Source organism: Saccoglossus kowalevskii, chromosome 9 (genome assembly GCF_978046115.1).
Source record: "Saccoglossus kowalevskii chromosome 9, keSacKowa6.1, whole genome shotgun sequence".
Classification (NCBI taxonomy): Eukaryota; Metazoa; Hemichordata; class Enteropneusta; family Harrimaniidae; genus Saccoglossus; species Saccoglossus kowalevskii.
In genome coordinates, this window is record NC_140649.1 from 25,747,779 (window position 1) to 25,775,191 (window position 27,413).

General features: G+C 36.2%; 3 protein-coding genes and 1 long non-coding RNA gene across 4 annotated transcripts; 2 read left to right on the forward strand and 2 right to left on the reverse strand.

Annotated features, from left to right (window-relative positions):
• The first annotated feature begins 213 nt into the window (after positions 1–213).
• Positions 214–11,958, forward strand: LOC144342849 (tyrosine-protein kinase SRK3-like). Its single transcript, XM_078005718.2, is given in 7 exon segments — positions 214–227; positions 8,596–8,744; positions 9,249–9,433; positions 9,657–9,740; positions 9,871–10,085; positions 10,203–10,340; positions 10,853–11,958. Coding segments are annotated over 7 exon segments (1,212 nt in total). The 3' UTR covers positions 11,280–11,958.
• Positions 385–8,458, forward strand: LOC100376602 (chitinase-like protein 3). The gene is made up of 10 exons (XM_085503532.1): positions 385–412; positions 2,609–2,666; positions 2,955–3,148; positions 4,175–4,432; positions 4,624–4,748; positions 5,171–5,294; positions 5,474–5,656; positions 5,889–6,008; positions 7,021–7,348; positions 8,187–8,458. The coding sequence occupies exons 2-10, from the start codon at positions 2,609–2,611 to the stop codon at positions 8,456–8,458; spliced, it is 1,662 nt and encodes a 553-aa protein (XP_085359658.1). The 5' UTR covers positions 385–412.
• A 3,416-nt stretch (positions 11,959–15,374) lies between the features above and the next one.
• Positions 15,375–25,267, reverse strand: LOC102805410 (uncharacterized). Its single transcript, XM_085504043.1, has 2 exons — positions 23,355–25,267; positions 15,375–16,999 (listed from the first exon to the last, which is right to left on the reverse strand). The coding sequence occupies exons 1-2, from the start codon at positions 25,028–25,030 to the stop codon at positions 15,904–15,906; spliced, it is 2,772 nt and encodes a 923-aa protein (XP_085360169.1). The 5' UTR covers positions 25,031–25,267; the 3' UTR covers positions 15,375–15,903.
• LOC146739022 (uncharacterized) lies at positions 17,714–20,067 on the reverse strand. The gene is made up of 2 exons (XR_014930415.1): positions 19,980–20,067; positions 17,714–17,980 (listed from the first exon to the last, which is right to left on the reverse strand). It is a non-coding gene; the product is annotated as an uncharacterized LOC146739022 (long non-coding RNA).
• Positions 25,268–27,413: the final 2,146 nt, after the last annotated feature.

Genomic DNA, 27,413 nt, shown 5'->3' on the forward strand with positions numbered 1-27,413 from the left:
TTATCATGTCACTCACAAAACCTGGGTACAGTTTCGGAACAAATTACCACACTCGTTTAAAAAGTTTTTTGTTGCTTATGAGATATCCTACTAGACATTCATAATCTCTAAAATCGACACGAGAGTTTATACCAAGATGGCGGACGGACAATATTGCTCTGCAGACAGAATCCCTAATTATTAATCTCACACCAGTTGTTGTGAGGGCGCTATATGAGGAGATGAAAGTATTGACAAGATCCAGCAGGATACGGACAAGACATATTCATCGAGGATATCGGGTCTTATTTCGAATTGTGGAGGTTATTATTAAGTTATAACATTCGTGATAAAAGATTACTGGGCGATTGACTGGCCACTTGACTGGCCTTTGGAAACAACGTAGAAGAACTCCAGTTGAAAAATTTAACAGGTTAGTTAAAATGTTTGCCAACTTTTCTTTTCGACTTGTGTCTTCAAAATGTGATTGAGATGAACACGTGTTTTTCAGTTCAGTAACCGTCGGCTCTGGTTATTTATTTTTATAATTAATTAATTATTTTTTGTCAGTAAATTAATTGCTGTTTTCTATGTATAATACCACTTTCAAATACTTGGCGACAGTTGGACGCGTCTTTGTAGATTCCTCGCTTTTCAGTCTAAATATGCCGACAGTTGACGTCCTGAATTGCATGTTTTCATACTTTATATGGAACGGACCAGTACCACATCCGGTCTGTGTGGTAAATTCGTTGAATTTGTTGAGAGTTCCAATGGTTTGAGAAACAAAGGTTATCTTATGAGTGACCCTACTATATCAACTTTGTTAAACGAGTGCTAAAAAATCTAGTAATGTAAGGTCGCGAACTGATATCCTGTTTATCCCATGTGTCTATTTCGCAGCAGAGATCGTAGTTTGTGTGAGAGTATTCAAGATCGTAGAGCGTAGTTCAATTTTTTGGTAATGCAAGGTCGTAAATTTGATATCCGATTCATCCCATGTGTCTATTTCGCAGCAGAGATCGTAGTTTACGTGAGAGTATTCAAGATCGTAGAGCGTAGTTCGCATAACCGATCGTCTTGCATAAGCGCCGACTATAGTTAGTTTACCGTATTGCGATTCAGAGATATAGTACACACTGCGCATATACTGCGCATAAACTTTTCCCTCTGTGGGGCATTCTCTAGTCGATTGTCTCAGTGCAAGGCATTATTAATGCAATATCTAGATAATGCCCTGCCCGCAGAGCAATATTTATATATTGTTCGCTGCCTTCTAGGTGAAAACTCTCTGTTATGAAGGAAATCTTATGTGCCACTCAAATTTATTAAACGAGTGTGGTAATTTCATTTGTTATGAGCCATCTTATTGGTATCCTGTGTATCTCGTGTATCAATCCATTTTATGAAATATTTTGTAAAATATAGTGAGCGACAGCCAGTCATGATATCAAAATGCCTGTCTGCTTGCATGGACCAATCAGGTTGCCGGGATTTGAATTACATAGTATAGAGATATAGATCATTACACCTGCACTGCCACGATATGACATTGACCTTTGACTCGTTGTTCTTGTAACTGAGTATTAAGAAAGCATTTACTATTTTCCCCTTGTAGTTATAATTGGTACACATATTTTGAATTGTAATCCTGTTGTACTGAATATGTAATCAAGTGGTAAGCATGTTTGCCGTGTTTGAAGGCTCTAGGTATTTCCCATGTAGTTTGAATACTAAACACGTACTGTGACATTGACTCTAACCCGAAATTGTACCCATGTTGTGGGGGTACGCGTGTCAATTTCGAGGGTTTTGGTTTTTGTTACAATTGTGGTGATATTGAGAAAAAAACACATAGTATAACCTTGACCTTTTGTACTAAAAATGTGACAAGATTTGGCTAATGACACAAGGCATGACACGACTTGTATGGCATGTTCCCTATCCCTATATTTCCAGGTCTTATGAATAGCATGTCTACCATGAGTTTTTTTATAGACTGTAGAGGTACCGGTTGCATCGACGCATATAATGCTCACTTAAAGCAATCAAACTTTATTACTAGACAGTCGGTCACAAATGTACCCGGGCTTCCAACTCTAACTTCTCACTTACAACCTCTGTTAAATATCTAGGGATGGCAAAGGAACATGCTACTGACTAATAGCCCTGCAAATGCTTACTACAGCATATTTATAAACATAATGTGTTTACTATTCGGTAGGATATATGCCCATAATATACTTGCATTGACGATGCATGACTTGACAAATATCATGGGAATGCAACATGTATGAGAATCTCTGTCAATATTGTGACACAAGTCTGTGTACAAGTCCACGTCCTTGTCTAAATATGTTGCATTTATCCACATGCATTTAGTAAAATATTGTAACTTCCAAGCGAGACATTAAATCGTGTCATACTTTTGTTGTTACTTTGGCAATGAATGTCCCAATTATCCCGACGACAAAGTATTGTGTACAGGCTAACCACTGTGGTCAAAACATTTTGATTGAAGTGCCGTGAAGTGTGAAGTGCGTGAAGTGTGAAGTGCGTGAAGTGGGACATAACATGAGCCTATGAAAAATCATCGTTTAATGACGGACTGTATTTTGTTTTCTTGCAGATGACTTGGCTGACATATTTACTATTATTTGCCATGGTTACTACTAGCCATCAACAAGGTTAGTACGGATGGTAATACGAATGTCTTGTATTCATCATAGCAAGACATACATCAGACACCTGAAAATGTGGTTAATTCAACATATAAAGCATGGCTAAATAAGCGTCTTCCTTGCATCGTTGATTCAACATTCTAATAATGAGTTGTGTTCATTCTCGAAGCATGTGCACAATGTATATACACATATAGACACGAACCATAATACATGTCATAATACCATAATACGATTCTGTGGGTTTTTCGAATGGTCAACATTCTATTGATCTTACAACATGTTTCTTTACAGATTATAACGGTAATTTCAGGCGAGTATGCTATTATTCAAACTGGGCCCAATACCGTCCTGGGATTGGTTCATTCAAACCTGAGGACATCGACCCCTATCTGTGTACCCATATCGTGTATGCCTTTGCCAAACTGAATAATGACCACGAAATTATTGCTTATGAGTGGAACGATGAATCCACTGACTGGTCGAAGGTGAGGAATTTAAAAAAAATGAAACAACTATTTCTTTTTTAATGTTTTTCTTCACCGGACCAGTTTGTAGATTAAATATTTAATTTAAAAATGAGATGCACATTTTCAGACAGATTATTTTGGTAAGGACCTACTTTTTAAAGTATTTGATGAGAACAAATCAACGATTTAATGCCGTGTACATTGAAACTCTCTATTTTTAGTAAAACATGCACGTAAATAGCTTCTATTAATTGTTGTATGTGACAAAAACGATAACTGAATATCGGCGACATAGTAGCATGACCAGAAAGCAGAATTACCAGTAGTGACCATTTTTGGTCCGATCACCTAACGAATCGGCATGCATAAGTATTACACGTAAAATTGTATAATTTTAATCTAATTTTAAAAAAGAACTATGTCTAATATATCAGCTTTCGGAACAAAAAGATGTCCACTAGACGGCCTTCAATCAAATCAAAAAGAGAATCATATGAACATGTATCTATTAATGCCACATTTTCTAAATATCAAAGAACACGACACTACATAGGTGACAGAAATGTAGTTGTAGAACCAAAAACGGAAATGACTGCCAGTCGGCCAGTTTTTACAAACTCACATTGACATGTATTCTAACATATATGATATATGAGCTAAATATGAACAACCGGACATGCCAACTATGCAAATTAATTGAGTTGATTGATTCAAAACTAATATAAGAACACTCCTAATAAAGGCATATTTCTGGTCTGGTATTTGATACCGTGAATGACCTTTTTGTATATGTCTGATACAGAAAAATCTGCTAACTGTAATAAATATGCAAATTAGGTAACAGAATATTATAATCTATTATCCTTCCCTGATCTATCTACAACAGCATGTATGTAAGTTTTAATGCTTTGAAGCAAACTTATCATTAAGATTAATCATCTTGCTACATACCCTTTCTTCCCATTCAATATTGCGTTCTTTATTCCCTAAATAACATAATGTCAACAAATTATACTGAACCTAATTAACGTTTGATTGTTTCAGGGCATGTGGGAAAAGGTTAATGACCACAAACAAAGCAATTCTGACCTGCGAACCCTGATTTCTCTTGGTGGATGGACGTTTGGCACGACGAAACTATCGGCTATGGTGTCTACTCAAGCCAACCGACAACACTTTATCTCAACCACTATCATCTTTTTACGTGATAACAATTTTGATGGCTTTGACATTGTTTGGATGTACCCTGGAGCACGAGATAGCCCACCCGAGGACAAGCACAGATTCACCTTACTGTTACAGGTAACCAGTCATTTATACTCCACTGTTTACCAGTAGGATTATTCTACCGATTGATGACGTTTGGAAAGGCTGTATTTGAATTCAAAGGGAGTAGAAGGTTTTAACAATCCCGTATCGGATTTCCTTTATACAATTACTAAAATACATGCTTAATCTTGAAACATTAATCTCGTAATGTTTGTGTTTTCCAGGAATTCAGATATGCTATTGAAACTGAGACTATACCTGCAGGCAAGGATAAACTTTTGCTGACCGCTGCCGTTGCGGCAGGAGAAGATGTCGTTTCTGGTGGTTATGAAATCAACGAGATATCCCAGTGAGTAGATACGCATGTATCGTCGATGAACGGTTCTGAGTATAGTGTTTTGTCTCGGATGAAATGGGCTGAAGTATGGGTGACGATAATGGCTCACGGGAATTACTTAATTACAATTTGGAAATATTGTTTCGAATTTAATATTCTTATAGTCACATGGTATATATACTGTGAATTTACATCTGATTTATTAATAGTAACTGCACTGCTCCCACTGCATCGCATTCCCTGCGTACATGGTCCTATACGCACATGTATGTGTGGTGGACGGGTACAGTAATATAAGCCAAAAGCCGATTTCTAGTGGGGGTGTTCCCCATTTAAGTAAAATCAAAGATGCAGACAATTTTAAGAATGTAAGCGGTGGTAAAGTTCAGCTAAATCTCCTCAAATAAGAATATGAACTCTCGCGTATTTTGCAGGGTGTTAGACTGGGTCGGAGTGATGTCATACGATCTACACAGAGCACGAGAATATACTACTAGGCATAATAGCCCCCTGTACGCACAGCGTGGGGCTAATGGCAGTGCGGCAACATTAAATGTGGTATGTTCAAGTTTATTAATTATTATTACAATTATTATGAATCAATAATTATGCTAGCATACGATCATAGTTTGTCGTGCTTCGAACATGGCGGACACCCCGCGTTGTATACACCAACCAACCGTCAAAGTAAGACTTATAGCACCGGGTAATTCTACAACTTAACTATATATCTCTAGGAATGGGCGGTGAATAATTGGCTGAATGGTGGTTGTCCGAGAGAAAAGCTACTAGTAGGCATGCCTACATACGGAAGAAATTTCATATTATCTTCATCAAACACCGGCATGGGAGCACCGATTAGCGGAGTTGGATCTGCTGGTCCTTACACTGGCGAGGCAGGATTCCTGGCATACTATGAGGTAAACTAAATCGATGACAACTACATTGTGACAGTCTCCTTCGTTCTGACCTCACTAAGTAATCCAGAGGCTAGAGGGCGTACCGAAATTATTCAAACGTCGAAATTCATCAAGATAATTCAAACACTTTTGCGACGCTTACAACATATATTTCGGCCTTAAAAACATTTTTTTGTTTATGGGTCAAAAATGAATTTAATTCTATATAATCTATATAAATTATTTCTATTAGATATGCATATTGCTGGAGAGCGGAGCAACTCGATATTGGGATACCGAGCAAAGTGTGCCGTATGCTGTGAATGGAAATGAATGGATAGGGTATGACGACTTGGTTAGTTACAGTAACAAGGTTCGTATGAAATCAAATGCTCATTAGTAAAATGTTTTCTATAAGTACAAAACGTTAAAAGACATGTCTCCTCGGAACATGCCTCTTTTCAGGTCCGAGTGCATACCTTGAGGTATCCTCGTAATAAACTTATTATTATACACCCTTTCCTTCCACGGATACGTCATATGAATGCCGAATTCTTGGTTTAGAGCAGAATCAGCTCACTTCTTTGTATGGAGTCCGGTCAAACCCAGGGGACCACCATGTTTGTTTTTATCATTAGAGGACGCTTAGGTGCGTAATCGTTCCATATTTGGAATTCGCATTTCCTTATATAGTAGGATGAAAATACCCCGTAAAATAGTTCTCTAAATCAGACAGTATGCCGTCGCATCGACCTCCGCTACGCGTCGGTCGATAGTCCCGCTGTACTGTCTTTGTGAACTTTCTATAATTTTCACATTAGGAAATCCTGGTTATTATTATTATCTATCAGCGTAAGTGAAATAGAATCGTCTACAACCCATCTACCACATTGTCGAATTCGTCTGCATGTATATTTAATTGTTCTGGGGTTTAATAATTGAAATAAAGGACTACGCATTTCCCGTTATTGCGTGTTATGAATCACCACTATTCAAATTAGAGGTTGTTATGACGTCATAGCTTTACATTTTCTTACGGTAATATAAACCTCTATTTGCAAGTGAATTCATTCAAAGAAATTTCCCGTTGATATAACTTAACTTCGGAGATGGGTCTAAACGAGGTAATGACTAACATGGAACAGGGATGTTTGCTTAAAAATTTAAATGATCTCGCCTACGTCTCGTGCATTCTTGCGCATATCCCTATCTTACCCTGTTACAAATAATAAATCCCCCACAGTGACATGTCGGATGCGATGAACGACAAAATGTGTGTAAATCAATAATGTCAAAACTAAATTTGCAGTGGTGATTCATAACGCGCAATAATGGTCAGCGTCCCTGAATTATGTCAACTTATTTCCTAATTCGTTTTGCGATAGATCAATTGGATCAAACAAGAACAGTTGGCTGGAACGATGGTATGGACTATTGACATGGACGACTTCAATGCAAATTGCCACCAAGGAAGTTCGAGGTATCCGCTGCTATCTCTCATTAAAGATGAGTTAGTAACTAACGATGAAGCTACTAAGAAATCCAAAAAAACAAATCACCAAAACACAGTGACAGCGTATACCACAACACACAAACGAAACACAGTGACAGCGTATACCACAACACACAAACGAAACACAGTAACAGCGTATACCACAACACACAAACGAAACTCGGCCGCACAACATGCAACAACCGTGGCCAAGAAAACAGGTGATACATTAATTTAACTTTTTATATCGTAAAAATTGGATAATAAATAGGTATTAATTTATGGAAATATTATTTATACTCATATTGCGTAAGAAATTGCATACGTTCACTACATTATTGGATTGCATAATAATTCAAAGTGGAAGAAAGTTATTTTCCGTGGGGAGTAGTGCAGTACAGTGTCCTATATATGGTGCTCAGTTTCACGAAAGGAGGAGCGTCATTTGCATTCACATATAACAGACTAGGTACATTAATGTTTTATTATCTGTTCACTTTGGTTACCTTTGTAATGACACTATGTCTACCTTAATTTACCCATTAGTGTAACACTTAGTACGGATTATTAGAGACACAAGTACTGTATCAGCATGGCGCTACCATCGAGCAAATTGCGTTGGTTGCTTATTCTACTCCACTGTTCCCTTTGATCCTGTCCTGTCTTTCCACTGTGTAGTAGTGTTATGTTTTCAAACAATAAACTACATACTAAATAAATAAATAATTCACAGAAAACCCAGACAACAAAGTCGACTGTCGAGTATTTAGATCAACAATGACCTGCACAGTTTCTTTTTCCGCTGCACTTTCATCTTATATATCGATGATTGTCAAACACACCAGTAAGTCAATGCCAGTATGATGACAACATATGGGAGAAGAGAATATCAAAAAATGAAGGTTAACATTTCTAAAAAAAAGTCGGGTTCACCAAAGACACTGGAAAAAGATTTCTAGAAAAAGATTTCTAGCGTCTTTGGTTTTACTCTCTTTACCTTATCGTCATGCATCAATCTAAAGATTGCAATTATGTATCGTTTTTGTTGATATCTTGTAGAACATACGTATCGTCAATCCATTGTGTCACTTAGTCCTACGAATCATCCAACTACATCACTGTATTCTGAACACCGTAATGAGACTAATAGCGTGACAGAACAGCCGATTGCTGCCATCATCGTTGGCGTGAGTGCCGCTGGTGGCGCGTTATTGATTGCTTTAATTGCAATCGTAATATGCGTTGCTAGGCGATCCAATGCATTAGGGCTGATAAGGACAAACGTTCAAAATCGAACAACGGACATATTACAAGGTATTTATGATATGTAAATGATTATACAAACTTAGTACAACTGGTGTAGTAAAGCACTTACAACAGTTTACTCTATAATGTACTACGTTAATTTGTCCGCAACTTATATTTTATCATTTATTTTAGATGAACAATCTATCGGGGAAGGACACAGTCTTGTATCAAAGTATGAATTTCCTTTAAATCGTCTGCGATATGTGTCTGAACTTGCAAGCGGTAATTTCGGAGTCGTGTACAAGGCAGTTGCAACTGGTATTGCTGGAAAAGATGGGGATCTTCTTGTTGCGGTTAAAAAATTGAAAAGTGAGTAAAAATATACTGACATTACTGATGCACGACGGATATGTTACAAAAGCACTGTTAGATGAAAAAGAAATTCAAACAACAAAATTGTCTGTCTAGAGAACATTTTAAACTAAAACAGGAATTTAGCGGAGAACAAATCTTAGGAAGAAATAGGATGTATATATGGGTCACTCACCCTCATATTTAATGACAGACTCTACGTCATTTCTCATTCTGGGAAATTATCATATTTTATTTTATTTTGATAAATCACGCGTAATAATGTTTTGGTCTTTTAGAATTGTTTGAATTAATCATAGATAACCATATTTTCAAGATTTGTAATTTTTTATCTGAACTATACAAAGTTGACTTTGACTAACCCATAATCCAATGTGAAACAAACTACAAGGCAATGATGCAATGCATTCGAACAAGGCTATCTTAATATCCGGATTATGAATGATTCAAGTGGAAGACCATCTGATACGCCATAATCTGTATAAACCTTCCCGATGACAGGTTCTGCCAAGTCTCAAAAAGAAGAAATGCTATGTGAAATTCAATTGATGCAAGAGATAGGGGAGCATCCACACATCTTGGGTATTCTTGGATGTTGCACTTCACAAGAGCCATACCTTCTTATTACCGAATATATGAAGTATGGTGATCTTAAGAAATTTCTTTGCCGATCCAAGAAGGTAAATGTAACTTTTGTGTATCATAACCATAACTATTTCGTTATATGGAGGACCGGAGGCAAGCGTATATGAGAGTGTCCGTGAAAGAGCTGAAACAAGGAATGCTAGGCGTCGTTGTATATCGTAACAGTGTGCTGGCTTAGACCCAATATAATATCATGCAGCACACTGTCCAACCACGAACATAGTATAGCGGATATGGATGAAATTCTATTCCTCTGTTTTTAAGAATAAATTCCAAATGGAGGATGCAATTTATAACTTGTGTGAGAAGAACTATTACCAAATTGGGAGACAAATCGCTATGGGCATGGTAAGGCAATAATTCGATAAATATCATTGAGTCACATTTAATATTCCATCCGTATACACTACGCGTTGAATGTCCGCTTTGTAATTGTTATTCATGAACTTCGTCTACATCTTTCTATACATATTTTCAGGATTATTTGGCCAACCAGAAGTATGTGCATGGCGATTTGGCTGCGAGGAATGTTCTTGTCGGTGAAGAATTGCTAATCAAAATAACTGATTTCGGACTGACTGATGACGTGTATCTACAAGGTCGGATTGAGCTTCCTGAAGACAAAAAGAGACCCATCTACTGGGTTAGTCCCGAAACCAACCTAGAAGGGAATTGTAGCACGCAAAGTGATGTGTAAGAGACCATGTCACGTGACTGTATTATTACTCGACGTTGTGTTATGGAGAGCATCTTTATTAGTGGCTTATTGTTTATGCTTTGTTTACGTTTTTGTTTTAAATTTGTATTCAGGTGGTCATTCGGCATTGTACTATATGAAATTGTTACAAGGGGCGGTCGACCATATCCCGGAATGACTCCACGAGAAGTGTTGATAAACTTGCGAAACGGATATAGAATGTCGAAACCACGCGGCTGCTCATCTGTGATGTAAGTTGTATATACATTCAATTGAACTGAATAAACTGTGAGGTTAAATTTGATAAATGTGTTCCCTGAAGAATAATTCAAAAACTTTATTTTGTCGCCAAAATAGTGATCCTAGATTGATGAAATATGTGTAACTTAAATTATAAATAATAATAGATAAATAATAAACTAATAATTCTGAAAACTTGCACATGACCATTCTCGGTACGGTGGGAAAATAACAACCTATAAGACAACATGAGCTACCAAAAACAGCTCTGTACTGAATATTTAAAACAACGTGATTGTCCGTCTCACCGGAAGCGGCAATTTACAAAATAAAGTTTTAAAGTGTCGCGGTTATCGTATCACGTCGGGATCGATACGGATTCCATGCAAGTATGTAGCTGGTATGAAATACATCGTTACATTGTACAAATGTCGAACATGTACTCACTGTAGATGGTAAAAACAAAGAAATCTTATTTCCGATCTACTATAATATTACCAACCTTAACTATCCATTTTACCAGGTATGGACTCATGACGCAATGTTGGCGGGAAGACCCAGATGAGAGGCCGAATTTTGATCAGCTTCGGGATCAATTAGACGAGATGCTTCGCCAGTTTTATGACTACTTCAACAACCCACATGTTTTAAACTCAAAAAGAAATGCGGGATATAAAAACATGGAAAGCATTGAACTGTCCGTGATGGCCAAAGACAACCCCTGCAGAGTACGTGCATCGTCCGAGGAATTCTACTTTGGTGATCCTAGTACCTGCGGATATCTGACTCCAAAAAACGTGGATGAAGAAATTGACAGTAGTGGTTTTAACGATAGAGTGCCTTATTTAACCACTACGCAGCCAAACATTCCGGAATGTGTGAACGAGATGTCCAGTGACGATGACAATTACGAAGGTTTTCAGACTTATTTTGACGATGACATCAAATAAAAGGCGTGTTACTCCTAATACTAATTACAGTTTACAATAACGTTTGTTGTTATGTCATTGAACTTATATTAAGAATATTAGAGTTGTGAATGTGTCCTATTGACAGCTTGCCAGAACACTCGTCGCCAAGTCAATCTTTCCCTAGAATCTTCTACTTTTATTTTCATCTTCTTCAACTCACCATATACCAGTTTCAAATATTCTAAATAGACACAATTCGATAAACTCGCCGATTGCTAGTGTAGACTTCAGTCAAGGACGGTCGCAACTCCTGTCAGAATGAAACCAACCGCTGCAACGGAAATCTCACAATCATTTGAACCGTCGCTAGACCAACTTCCTTGGCCATCTTGCGCAAACTCTTTCCACCTGAAAAGTATATAATAATTGCCTTCCGAGTGTCTTCCTCTACACGCCTTGACATAATAGAATAGAACTGTATAGTCAACGATGGGCTCAAAATCAGAAACTGCATTCAAAACTAACTGCTCTAACGAGTGTAATTTATGTATCAATTATATGATGATTATTAGCGGTGTTTTTAAATAATTGTATCAATGACGTTTATTATTATTAAAGTTAAAAATAGAATTGATTAAATAAACGAGCATATGTATACATGAAATAACAAAGTGTCCGATAAAAACAATGAATAAAACATTCTTGTTTCCCCTGCAAATGGCCGACTGAGACTCATTTTGTTTTAACGAAAGCTATTCCAAAGCCGCATCTCTGACTTGCATTGGCCGATCACATTCAACACAAAAACATAAATGAACTCGCACCGGTCTGTGTCAAACTGTCTGTCTGTTATGAGTACTAGGCATAGATATAGATGATGATTGTCTTACCCCTTTTGACATTTGTTTCCACCAGCAAGAACTGTATCACCACTTTACTGATGTAATCTACCATCACATTGGAAACCACACCGGCTTAAATTGACACATTTGATTTTTACTGAAATTTCATGAAATTATTTACTTTCCCACATAGTCTTTTTCGTTAATATATGTGGTGTTTAAGCTCATAACAGAATTACTTTGAAAAGGTACCACACAGACTGTGTCATTTCCGATGCATTTATTTGCATTATGACATAGACAAACCTATGGTCTCGTTGTACATATAATTCTCCTTGGAGGATCAAGTCACGGAAAATATTCCATATTTTAAAATCATCAAGATTTGGCAATGTAATTTGAATACTTATTATTTTGAAAAAGTCTGTTTTCAACAGAATACATTCCGAATTTGTTTTTGAATAGTTCTAATAATTATGAGCAGTTCTAATAAAACATACAATTTGCATGGAGGTTATTTGGGGTTCTCATGCTGTGATTGTTCAGTTGATTTTTAGCTCATTTGCTCATTTATAAATTTATTTACTAGTAATAAACTGAGTTCAGTGACCAGTCCGATTACGACCCATCACGTATTGCACACATGAAAAGAATTACCAAGGCTCTGTGGCCTAATGGATAAGGAGTGAAGGCCAGGAGAGGAACTGTAAGCATGTGGGGCAGGCTGGAAAGGGTCGTAAACAAGTTCGATATGGGCTGTAAAATAGATGGGGAAGGGTCGTAAATGAGAAGAAGAGGACAGGAGCCAGGAGCAATGGTAAGCGGGAGAGATATGTGTGAGGTGCCGGGGGGGGGACTCAATTAGGAGAGGGCAGGATGGGTTGCAAGAGATAGGAGACCTTCATAAGGCCCTGTAAGCAAGTGCAGAATTCTAAGAGGGGTCACAAGAGGGTAAGGCAGGGAGGGACATTGTGTGAGCTGGTAGATGTCCGAGAGATTGGGTGCAGCCATAAATGAGGAGGCAAGCTTAGGGGTCCATAAGCAAAATGAAGAGGCCAGGAGATGCTGAGCGAGAAGAGGAGCTAGGCCCATACACAAGAAGGAACAGGCCGAAAAGAATGATAAGCGAGAAGGATAGGCTGAGACGGACCATAAGTGAGATGGGGCTGTCAGGAGAGATTGCAAGCAAGAGTTGAAAAAAAGAAAATGTAAATGAGAAGAAAGGTTGTGAGATGGAGAACCAGGTAAAGCCATGAACAAGAAGGAAGACTGAGGGACATGCCAGAAGTGTCAGCAAGGGAACAAAGTAGGCTGAGAATAGTTGTGGGTGCTAGAACTGTGATCTTGAGAATAATAACAAGTGATTGAGAAGGAACGTAAATGTGTTGGGAGGATGGGAGTGTCTGTATTCAAGAAAGTGAGGCTGAGAAGGAATGTAGGCAACAAAGAAAGGTTGATTAACAATTGGGATGGGCAAGAATGTGTTGTAAAAATATGAGGCAGCCGAGAGGACCTGTAATGAAAAGTGGAATGCCAAAAGGAACTGCAAGCAAGAGGGGTAGGCAGAGATGGACAATAAGAAAGCGGACAAGACTGGCAGGTGTCTTAAGTGAGTGAGTGAAGGCCAGGAAGATCTGTATACCAAATAGGGGTGGACAGGAGAAGCCATAAGCAAGAAGGGAGGCCATAGGTGAAAAAGAGTCAGTAAACAATTTGGAGAGGCCTGGATGGGTCGTAATGAGAGGAGGCCAGGGAGGGGGAAGAGGTCATGCACGAGAAGGGGCAGGCTGAAACAAATGATAAGCGAGAGAAAGAGACTGACATGGGTGTGAAGTTAGATCATGTGAAGCCAAAAATTAGTGGTTGAGGGGGACTGTAAACATGAGGAGAGGCCGGGATGGAGATGGAAAGAACAAGGGAAGCCATAGCTGACAAAAAGAGGTTGGTAAATGATTGCAAGGTGTTGGGATTGATCATAATAAGCAGGGGGTGATATGGATGGTATGAAACAAGAGGAAGTGGCCATAGGCAAGACGGGGAGCTAGGAGGAAGCATAAATGAGGAGGGTAGATCACAAGAAGTGGTACGCAAGGGGTGAATCTGAGAGGGCCTGTAAGCAAGAAAAATCAGGGAGGGTTCATAAGCAAAAATAGTAGCCCGGGAGGGCTGTAAGTAAAAAAGAGAGGCAGGAGGTTGCCGTAAATGAGAAGAAAGCTTGGGAGAGTTTGTAAATGAGAGGGAGTCGTGAAGGATCAAAGGCAAAATAGGAAGGCTGAGAGTTTGGTAAACAATTAAGAGAGGGGAAGGGTCTTAACAAAAGTTCAATGAATGTGTTAACAAGAGTGGGTCAACAGAAGCTGTAAAAATATATACGTGGGAGGGTCTATACTGAAAATTCTGGGAGATGCCATAAGCAAGAAGGGGATCTGTAATGAGAGTAAGTAAATGATAGAAGCAAGAGGAAGAAGCCAAGAGAAGCTGTAAGCGAGAGTGGAGAGACTATAAGCCAGGAAGGGTCATAATTGATAGGAGGCTGGGAGGTGTTTACACAAGAGCAGAAGGCCGGGAGTAGTGGTAAGAGAGAAGCGGCTGGGAGGTATAATAAGCGAGAGAGGGACACAGTGAAGGTCTTAAGCAATAGGTGGGAGAGGAGAGGAGAAAGAAGCCATAAATACGATGGGCTGGGAGAATCTGTATGTGAGAGACTAGGAGGGTCAGTTAGCAAGAAGAGGAGGATAGAGGGTCGTTTGTAAGAAGAGGGGACCAGGTTTGGTCATTATCAAGAGCGAAGGACTGGAGGGATCATACATGAAGAGGCAGGGAGGTGGTCAAAAACGAGAGGAGAAAAAAGAGAGGGATGATAAACGAAATGGGGGGTCAGATGGTATGTGGGAGAAGGGGACTGAAACGGCCTTAAGTGGAAAGGTGGTCAAGGGAGGATGTAAACAAGATGGGGAGAGGTTGTACTGTAAACATGGATGAGACCAGAAGGAGTTGCAGATAAAAGGTGCCATAAGCAAGAGGGTGAGGCTGGGAGATGTTGTAAACAAGAGGGAGGTCAACAGGGACTGTTTATGAGAGGGCCCAAATGAGAGCAAGAGGCTGTGAGATGTTTTATGCGAGAGGGAGAGGGGCAGGTGTCATGAGCGAGGGGAAATGAGAGGGATGGTAAATGAAACAGGGTGATCAGAAGGGGTCATAAGGAAAAGTGTGAGATCTAGAGGGATGAGAGGGGGAGGATGGGAGCTCAATTACTAGTGTTACGTGGATCAATAAATTTATATTATGACAATTATATATAAGACCAATTTATATTATGCACAAAAAAACAGTTCATATTATGCACAAAGATATGCAATGTAAAATCAATTGGTTTGACAATGAATGCAACATATGTTGTGTACATCATAACGTTTATGACAGGATATTAAAACACTTAACAGCCTGTGTAGTTGCATGACTGGTAAATATTTGAAACTAATCTGTGCATTGTTAATTAGCTGAATTACATAATAATTGACTGGTGTTTTTATGTTTATATATTTGTACGTTTGCGCACAAATACGCTGAAACTTTGTACATGCTTACTAATTTTGATAAATGACTGATACTACTTTTGAATTAGTTTTCATCTTGTTTGTGTAACTCTAGTTTGTAATCAACAAAACAAAAATTGACATAGCAGCCTTCTGATGTTCATGACAACCTGGATTGAACATCAGTTATTCTCATTACTGAGAATTTATGACTGTACATAAACAAATCATATTGTTCATACTCCTCAATATTCAATATTGCAATGCATTGAAGCAAACAAATCTTCAGCACTTATCAACCCTGTGGCTGTATAATCTAAATTCTTCCATTTCATCATCTCTTCTCTTCTCAATAATAAAGCCAGCATGCACAACAAATAATTTGTCCTCATTTTCCTTGCTTGAACATTCATCTCGATGGTTAAGTGTGACAGTTAACTGTTTGCTATCATTTACAGTTTCCCATCTACAAGTATATTTCTCTCCTTTATGAATAATTAATGAGTGTCTTTGACTATATAAGTGACTATATATACACTCACACTGATCACAGTTTAACTGTGTTACGAAATTGGGTATTACAGTAAAAATTCGTTTATGTGAATCAACGTAGGTAAAATACTTTAGTTTATTTTGATGTTGAATCTCAGCATGGTGTCTCTTTAGTTTTGTGCTACTGTACAAATAAAATCTCCTGCATTGTTCATGATGACATCTTTGGTAAATTATCTGTGCTTGCATATGCTGATTGACATACTTTGGATAACTCAAACTCTTCACACAATATTGAGGCTTCTCATGTGTTCGTACATGGTATTTTAGATGATTTGAATGGGCAAACCTCATATTGCATTGTTCACAATGATAAGGCTTCTCGTGTACTCGCATATGCTGTTTTAGATTACATGAATATAAAAAACTTTTTTCACAATGTTCACAATGATAATAAGGTTTTTCATTGGTATGTGTTCGCACATGCTGTCTTAGATTACTTAAATATATAAAAGTTTTCTCACAGTGGTCACAATGATAATAAGGCTTCTCATTGGTATGTATTCGTATATGCTGTTTTAAATTACTGGAATATATAAAACTCCTCTCACAGTGCTCACATTGATAAGACCTTTCATTGGTATGTGTTCGTATATGGCGCTTTAGATTACTTGACTGGGTGAAGCTCATCACACAATGTTCACATCGATAAGGCTTCTCATTGGTATGTGTTCTTATATGCTCTTTGAGATGACTTGACCGAGCAAAACTCTTCTCACAATACTCACAGTGATAGGGCTTTTCATTGGTATGCGTTCTTATATGTACTTTGAGATTACTTGACTGTGTAAAACTTTTCTCACAATGCTTGCAGTGATGCATTTCAATATTTTAATATTCACGGCTGAAAAGACTGAAGCAAATCACTTAACAAACCATCATCTTTTACCATTGTCTAGCAGGTTATGACTTTACTAATAAATAACACAAACACAGCATGTTTTCTAATTGTTGTATGTTCCAATCTCACTCTGTGATATAACAGATTCCCTTATTGTTGTATGTTCCAATCTCACTCTGTGATATAACAGATTCCCTTATTGTTGTATGTTCCAATCTCACTCTGTGATATAACAGATTCCCTTATTGTTGTATGTTCCAATCTCACTCTGTGATATAACAGATTCCCTTATTGTTGTATGTTCCAATCTCACTCTGTGATATAACAGATTCCCTTATTGTTGTATGTTCCAATCTCACTCTGTGATATAACAGATTCCCTTATTGTTGTATGTTCCAATCTCACTCTGTGATATAACAGATTCCCTTATTGTTGTATGTTCCAATCTCACTCTGTGATGTAACAGATTCCCTTATTGTTGTATGTTCCAATCTCACTCTGTGATATAACAGATTTCCTTATTGTTGTATGTTCCAATCTCACTCTGTGATATAACAGATTCCCTTATTGTTGTATGTTCCAATCTCACTCTGTGATATAACAGATTCCCTTATTGTTGTATGTTCCAATCTCACTCTGTGATATAACAGATTCCCTTATTGTTGTATGTTCCAATCTCACTCTGTGATATAACAGATTCCCTTATTGTTGTATGTTCCAATCTCACTCTGTGATATAACAGATTCCCTTATTGTTGTATGTTTAAATCTCACTCTGTGATAAAGCAGATTTTTTAATTGTTGTATGTTCCAATCTCACTCACTGAAATAGCAGATTTGCTAATTCACTCTGTGGTATAGCAGGTTTCAATCTCACTCTGTGATAAAGCAGATTTCTAAATTGTTGTACGTTCCAATCCCACTCAGTGATATAACAGATTTCCTAATTGCTATAAGTTCCAATTCCACTCTATGATAAAAATCAAAACAAAAAAATAGTTAATCTACAGATGGCTTGCCCAGTATAACGGTAGATAGATCATAGCATATAAGATGGAGAGATGGACTACAAAGGATAGGGAAGATTACACTATATGGTTGGAAGATCATAGCATAAGGTGAGGAAGGTCATCTATGTATACAGATTAACCATATATTTAAGTTAGAAAGTAATCACATAATTAGAATGTAGACAAAAATATGTTAAGCTCCTCATAAAGGAAATGTTGAAAAATGGCAAAACAAACAATTTGAAGAAAAAAACATTGGTGTCATTATCATTTCATTTAAACTACATTTTAAAATTTTACAATTAATATCAAAGACTAGATGAATGTTTTTAGATAAAGTATTTATTTTCCATACATACAGTGCATTGTCCATTGATTGAAGAAAATCCACAAAGACTCCTGGGTAATTGGTTTTACCAAATGCTATCAATAACCAATGAAAGCGTATTCTTTGGATTTGAATGAAGCATGATGGTTTTCCATGGTAAATATTATAAATATTTTATAAATTTCCATAAAAAACATTCATGTCTTCATGAAATTGTAATATGTGCAAGATGTGGTAGAATTAATGTGTTACTCTGTATTCAGTTTAATATCGTCAATTTCATATTTTTTTTAATGAGATAAATTGATATGGAAATTAAAGTAAGCAGTTGACCATTTGAAAATCTAGGGGGCATGAACATTTAAGGGAAAATATTTTACAAACACACACTCACAGGACAAAAATGCAAGTAAGAACAACAATAAAAATAATAATTGCACACTAAATGTTTTTGAGAAAAAAACATTGCATGTTCAGTTTACTAAATACAAAAAAAAATCCCTTTGATCAGGTGTTTAAAAACTGAAGCGCTAAGCAGACCCCTCTCTCAGATATCATTTGTGTGTGCTCATAGTAATTTTAGTTTTAGCCTTGTGTTTAAGTACTCAGTATTCAATAGCTAGGAAATATTTGCAACATAACATCATTTGAGCTAAAATAAAACAGTTAGAATTAGGAATATTTTTCACTCTGTTGTACATGTAATATCTGTACGTGTCACACACTTTGTACGTGTAATATTTGTAGGTGAAAGCTCTGTTGGGGCAACACTCTCTGTATATGTAATCTCTGAAGGTGTAACATTCTTTGTACAGGACAATTGTTTAAAAGAAAAACAACACAAATGCCCTGGTCTGATATAGAAAAATTTAATGCTTTTTTTACTAAGCCACTTTCACAAACTAAGTGGGAATGCGATGTAGTGTAAGATGTAGTGTCACATCTATTTATGGTAAACAAGACGATGTTTCAATAATAAACTTTGATGTTATGTGATCAGGAAAGAATTCTTTTGATTTTATGAACCCTCATTTAAAAAAAAAATGGACTACAGTACAAAACAAAAATTGTCAGGTGGGAAAAAAAATTGCTGACAATAGATGATTTGTACATTTTAAAAATGATTTGTACATTTGTAATCATAGTGCTACATGCTGGCTATGATTTTTGTAGTAATTTGCATGTTTTGATATAACGTTCTAATCATAGTAATTTTGTTTTACTTCATATTCAAATGTAAAAAATATTAGCAAAAAACTCCTCCCGATATATCACATGGGATATCCCTTAGCATGCAAGTTTTCTACTGTGAAGTGCGCCCACAACGTGTAAACACTTCTGGGATTCATCAGGGATTTAATTCGAATAAAACTTCTGTTTACATTACGGGTTCTCTACAAGACGCAGCTTGTCAACCTTCAAACACAAGTGGTGCATGACAGTATAAATGCAGTGTTTATCTCGGAACTGGAAAAATCCGTTCTCGCTACGCTGATATTCAAACTCAAAAACAAGATGTGTTTCAACCAAACGACGACGATATATCGAGATTTCAAGCTCTCCTCCTCGTTTGACACTGCTTGACAAATCATGACCACCTTACCTATTATCCATGCAAGTAATATACTTACGTAAATAAATAAATTCGACTTTGGTGAGAAATATATACCCATACGATGCATGTGATGAAACACGACCAAACAAAATGGAGGATATGGCAACATCGCCCTCTATGAACAAACCTATTAATAACTTTTTTTTTATAAGAAAAATGATGGTTTATTCACGCAAATTTTAAAAAAGTCTGCGCAATCATGCATAAGAAACGTTTGAAGAAATGTTTGCTTTACGTGAAAAATGGCTCAAGAAGGTTAAGTTATATTTAATCTAAAAAATAATCTTGCAGATTTTATCGTGTTTTCTAATTTATTCATATCAGTTGTTTTTCATTCGTAATTAATTATTATTGATAGACAATGATTTTGCTGTTTCTGTTCCTCCTTGATTGAATCATTCAGAAAAGCACCCGGGTTGAAGTGTATACCACACTGAACCATAGTTTACAATCAACAAGCAGCCTCTCGGCTGAGATAGCTCTGCTGTTAGCACTGCACATTTCAATTAAAGAACAGAAGATATCATTAGAAAATGAAGAATATGCATAATATCAATGCAATGGGACTTGCTGTTTTCAACAAGAATTCAAAAATAACATTTTTCACTATAAATGATTGTGGTTTTTAACAAGAAGTCAAAAATATCACTTTTTACCAAAAATGATAAAAATATTGAAGATATCATCATGAAATGAACAAATTTGAGAGTGGTTTACATGTAGTACCTATGTAAGTAATATCAAAGCAATTGGACTTGTGGTTTTTAACAAGAAGTCAAAAATATCACTTTTTACCAAAAATGACAAAAACATTCATCAAAATTAGAGAATTGAAGATATCATTACAAAATGAACAAATCTGAAAGATGTCCACATGTAGTATCTATATATGTAATATCAAAGCAATCAGACTTGCGGTTTTTAACAAGAAGTTGAAAATATCACTTTTTACAAAAATATTCACAAAATTAGAGAATTGAAGACATAATCATAAAATGAACAAATCTGAGAGAGGTCTACCCAAGGTACATATACACCAAGTATCAAAGCATTCAGGCTTGTAGTTTTCAAGAAGAAGTCGAAAAAGTAAAACATTGACACAGATGACGACGGACAATTACTCATATAATAAGCTCCGCTCGACAAAGTCGACAGCGGAGCTAAAAAAGTATCTAGGTTGAGGTGAATACCACACTGAACCATAGTTTACAATGAGAAAAGTATCCGGGTTGAGGTGTATACCACACTGAACCATAGTTTACAATCAGAAAAGTACCTGGGTTGAGGTGTATACCACACTGAACCATAGTTTACAATCAGAAAAGTACCCGGGTTGAGGTGAATACCACACTGAACCATAGTTTACAATCAGAAAAGTACCCGGGTTGAGGTGTATACTGTACCACACTTAACCATAGTTTACAATCAGAAAAGTACCTGGGTTGAGGTGTATACCACACTGAACCATAGTTTACAATCAGAAAAGTATCCGGGTTGTAGTGTTTACCACACTGAACCATAGTTTACAATCAGAAAAGTACCCGGGTTGAGGTGTATACCACACTGAACCATAGTTTACAATCAGAAAAGTATCCGGGTTGAGGTGTTCACCACAATGAACCATGGTTTACAATTAAAAAAGTACCCAGGTTGAGGTGTATACCACACTTAACCATAGTTTACAATCAGAAAAGTATTCGGATTGAGGTGTATACTACACTGAACCATAGTTTACAATCAGAAAAGTACCCGGGTTGAGGTGTATACCACACTGAACCATAGTTTACAATCAGAAAAGTACCCAGGTTGAGGTGTATACTGTACCACACTTAACCATAGTTTACAATCAGAAAAGTATCCGGGTTGAGGTGAATATCACACTGATTATCATGCAAATTAGGTAATTAATATGCATGGATTTCTATCAAAACATAATCAAATCTGCATCTATGCACCAATTTCGTCAAAAACCGATGTATGGTCCTTGAGATATCAGTGGAAAAGACGGACACACACACATACAGACATACTAACTGCAAAGACTCCCAATGTGTGCTTCGAACAAGAGTCAAAAACATCATAGCTTTTATTTATTTATTCAATCGGATGACCTTCAGGACAAAATTCCGAATTACAAGAGCTGCAAAATAAAGCAATACACAAAATGGGTTAAACAAACCTTACATTACACACAAATAAAGAAAACCAACAAACAACATAATTACTTGTTAAAAAACTTTAATATACTACTCTTAAAAACATTAAACCTATTAAAAATATCAATTGATGGCGAGTCATTAATAATGTCTTTAAAAAGCGATAAGACTCGTGGGAAAAAAAAAATATTTCCTTACATTAATTCTTGAATAAGAAATGCGAAAAATCAATATTTGAATGAACACATTTATGTAAAAAACATAGGTCAACAACCTTTCTCCTAACCCATAAAGGGGGAGGGCTAACAAATTTACAATACTCATTATGATTTGAAGATAAAAATTGCTTATTATATTTAAAACATAAAAATTGGATAAATTTCTTTTGTACCCGTTAAATTTTTTCAACTAATTTATTCTGCATAGGTTCCAGAAAATGGAACAATACTCAAGGTGACTTCTCACAATTAAAATATACAATGTTTTTAAAAGGCTAATACTATTAAAATGCTTACAGTGGCGTTTCAAAAACCCCAATTTTTTTAAAAACTTTTTTAACAATAATATTGATATGGTTGGAAAATTTCAAAGAGCCGTCAAGCTTCAATACCCAGATCTTTGACCGATGTCTCTCGCTTCAAACGGAAATCCCTGAATTACATAATTGTAACCAAACTTGTTCTTTTTATTTGTGAATGAAATTACACAACATCTAAGCATATTAAGCTTTAAATGCCATTTTGAACACAAATGCAATCACCCTATCCAAGTCTTTTTGTAATAGCAATGCATCATTCATATAATTAACATCTCTGTACATTTTTGAGTCATCTTCAAAAAGAACCTTATTTGACATGGTGGCAAATTATTTACATATAATACAAATAATAAAGGACCAATTATAGATCCTTGTGGTACACCAGACGACAAAATAGGTGCCCACTGAGAACATTTTCCATTAACCACAGTTCTCTGTATACGACCAAAAAGATCAGAACTAATCAATATTAAACATTTACCTTGAAAACCAAAGGATTCCATGTCTGCATGGATTCAACTCCTTGTAGTGAGTTTAATAGAGTTATATTATGGGCGGACAGGCCAAGATTGCAACCAAAAACTAACTGGGTTTGTAAATCATTCTAGAGTATATATGTACCAAGTTATATTCTAATCTGTAAAATGGTTGAGAATACTACATATTGGGTTGATTCGAAGAACTTAAACTTCAGTGCCTATCAATGATGTGGCTGTATAATCTGAATTCTTCCATTTTATCATCTCTTCTCTTTTCAACAATAAACCCAGCATGCACAATAAACAATTGTTTCTGTTCTTCCTCACTTGCACACTCATCACGATTGTTAAGTGTGATAGTTAACTGTTTGCTATCATTTAAGGTCTCCCATCTATAAGTACATTTCTCTCCTCTATGAATAATTAACGTCCTTCTTTGACTAAATAAGTGGCTATATAGACACTCACACTGTTTACATTTGAACTGATTTACGAAATTAGATATTGGAGTAGCAGTTTGAGTAATTGAATCAACATAAGTAAAATTCTTCAGTTTATTTTGATGCTCATTTTCAAGAAATTGTCTCTTCTTCGTCGTGCTATTATACAAATAAAATTTCCAACATTGCTCATGAAGATATTGTTTTTCAATTGTATGTATTTCCATATGATGTTGGGAATAAAGTGGATGAGAATGACTGCTCTCACAAGGTAATTCATTGGTATGTATTTGTGCATGTCTTTTTAGATGACTTGACTGAGTAAACCTCTTCTCGCATATCTCACATTGGTAAGGTTTTTCATTAGTATGTGTTCGAATATGCACTTTCAGATGAGTTGACTGGGCAAAACTCTTCCCACAATGTTCACAGTGATAAGGCATGTCATTCGTATGTAAAATCACATGTTTTCTAAGACTACTTGAATTAGTAAAATTTTTCCCACATACCTCACAATGGTAAGGTTTTTCATTGGTATGTGTTCGTCTATGCTGATAAAATGTACTTGAATGGGCAAAACTCTTGTCACAATATTTGCAGTTATAAGGTTTCTCATTTGTATGTGTTCGAATATGCTGTTTGAGAGCACTCGACTGGGCAAAACTCTTCTCACAGAGAACACAGTGATAAGGCTTCTCATTAGTGTGTGTTCGTAAATGTCGTTTAAGATGATTTGCATTAATAAAATTCTTCTCACATAGCACACACTGATTACGTTTCACATTGGTGTGTGTTCGTGTATGCTTAATGAGATGACTTAACCAGCTGTAACTCTTCTCACAATGTTCACATTGATAAGCCTTTTCATCGGTATGAGTTTGTAGATGTCGTTTAAGATGGATTGACTGAGTAAATCTCTTGTCACATTGCTCACAGTAATAAGGCTTCTCGGTTGTATGTATCCGTATATGCAGTTTCAGAGTACTTGATTGGGCAAAACTTTTCCCACAATGCTCACAATGATATGGCTTCTCATTGGTATGTGTTCGCATATGCTTTTTTAGAGTACTTGGCTGAGGAAAACTCTTCTCACATTGCTGACAATGATATGGCTTCTCATTTGTATGTGTTCGCACATGCTGTATGAGATGACTTGATTGGGAGAAACATTTCTGACATTGCTCACAGCGATAAGGCTTCTCATTGGTATGTGTTCGCATATGCACTTTGAGAGTACTTGATTGGGCGAAACATTTCTTACATTGCTCACAATGATATGGCTTTTCATTGGTATGTGTTCGCATATGCTGTTTGAGATGACTTGACTGGGGAAAACTTTTCTCACATTGCTCACAGTGATAAGGCTTTTCATTTGTATGTGTTCGCACATGCTTTTTGAGTTTACTTTTATGGATAAAACTTTTCTCACAATGAGTACAATGATGTTGTTTCATATTTACAATACTCACTGCTTATAACTTGCAAAGTATTTGTCACCTTGTTCACAAAACATCGTCTTGTCCTGGTGTTTTCCAATTTTTCATACTGTTTGTTGTAGGTTCCAATCTGACTCTGTGATATAACAGATTTCCTAATTGTTGTATGGTCCAATCTCACTTTGTGTATAGCAGACTTCCTAATTGTCAAATATTCCAATCTCACTCTGTGATATAACAGATTTCCTAATTGTATGTTCCAATCTCACTCTGTGATGTAACAGATTTCCTAATTGTATGTTCCAATCTCACTCTGTGATATAACAGATTTCCTAATTGTATGTTCCAATCTCACTCTGTGATGTAACAGATTTTCTAATTGTTGTATGGTCTAATCTCACTCTGTGATATAACAGACTTCCTAATTTGTGTATGTTCCAATCTGTTTCATATGTTGCAAGCTGACTGCAACTGTAAAAAAAACATACATTTATTAGACAGGATGAATAACACTAACTCTTTCAAATTTTCTGTCTTTTTTTTACCTCTGATAGTGTGAATGAGTAATTTTATCACAGCCATACGCCTTTGCTTTGTCAATGTCATTTGTCAATGTGATTCGTCAATTTTAATATGTGAATAAGATTTAAACATGCAATTTTTCTAAATCGGGCCGATTAAAAAGAAAAATTTGTGATTTAAAAAAAAATCATGCTATTTTCCCATGGAAAATGAAGCCAAAGAATCACACTAAAACATCGGTAAATCTCTTCCATATTGCTTTTACCATGAAGTCGCTGAACTGTCATTAACATATTTAAATGCACTATCATGTTGGCAGCCTCCAGCATTTTGATTGGTTAATTAGCAACTTGACCTATCAGGTCAATAAACACAGTTGTTTCAGGTCTTGTGTACATGGAAAACATGGCGGATATCGTATCGCATTGAGTGTTTACATGTGACAGAAATCATTCACTTACGATGAAACTAAGTTGAATTTTACTTGCATTTCATAACAATTCAACAAATTTATTTTTTGTACATTAATATAATCACTACTGAGTACTAATCAACAATTGCATCACTTCGAAAACAAGTAAGTCATTCACTTGTGAAATGCAGCATGTCTGGATTGCGCGCTACCGTACCCTGATCATTTGCTACTAAGCAATGTGTTTGTTTTTATTCAAAACTTCTTTTGGAATATACTTTTCGTTACCAACAAAATAAAAAAAAAATTATTATTATATGAGTATTTTTTGTTGTCATGTGAACAGTTTTTTTGATTGACTATAATTTTCCAACATTTCGTGATGCCCATTGTAGAACCAAATTAAGGCCTTACACTCCTTCTTGATGCCTTTTTTAAAAGATTATATGGTTATCTTGTTTTTTAGGCAAAGTTTCGCAAAATATGGGTCATTTTTTAACTCAAACAATTCAGCATGTCCATCACAAGTGTGATAAAGACATAACAATCAGTCTATATTTCATTATGTAATAGAAATAATTTGTATTTTCCACCAAAATTGTATGAGTTATATTGTTGCACTATTCTGGTACATGTAATTTCATACAATTTATGGTAGGTCATATTCTATCAGGGACCTTATGATTAATACAGTACATGTAATATCAACTGAGAATAAAAGGTTAATTGATTTTGTAAATAATTACTGATTAGTTTGAATTTTCATGGTTGACATCATTCTCAGTCTCTGTTTTGATTAAATCAGAAGAGGGGGACTTCAATACGTCTGTATTACATGTAGTGATATACTGTAAAACATGTATTTTTAGCTAGCATATTATTTTAGCTATTCCGTAATTTCGCCAATTCAAGATGTAGCGAATTAAAATAAAGTATATTCTCACAATTAGATTGTTTGCACTTTAGCTAAATTAAGATTCTGTTAATTCTTGCATTGAGTCAAATTTGCCTCACTGGCATGAAGCTGTTTCAACAAGTTCTACAGTATATCTGATATGTCTGGATTGATCCTGTTAAACACTGTCACACAAATGTAGCGTACATTGATTATCTAGTGTTATTCACGATGGTTGAAAGGCAACCATTGTCTAGGATTTAAGCACTTACAGAAGCACTACAGAAAGCAGTCGATGTCTGGTTAACAAGCTTCAATCCATCGACACATCACTGGTCCTCCCGATTATCGCAAAATTAACATCATGTAGGATAGGGAGTTTTTCTATTTTTTGTATACGTGTTATGTTGAAATGACCGATGCACACTGTATTGTGCTTGTGCATGTGAATGGGAATTGTTGCGTGAACGCGTTGATGTTATATACAGAATACATATTACAAGGCCCATACAATGTAGACGCGATTCTGTTGAATGTTTTTGATCGTTTCTTCCAAATTATCTTAGTTTTAA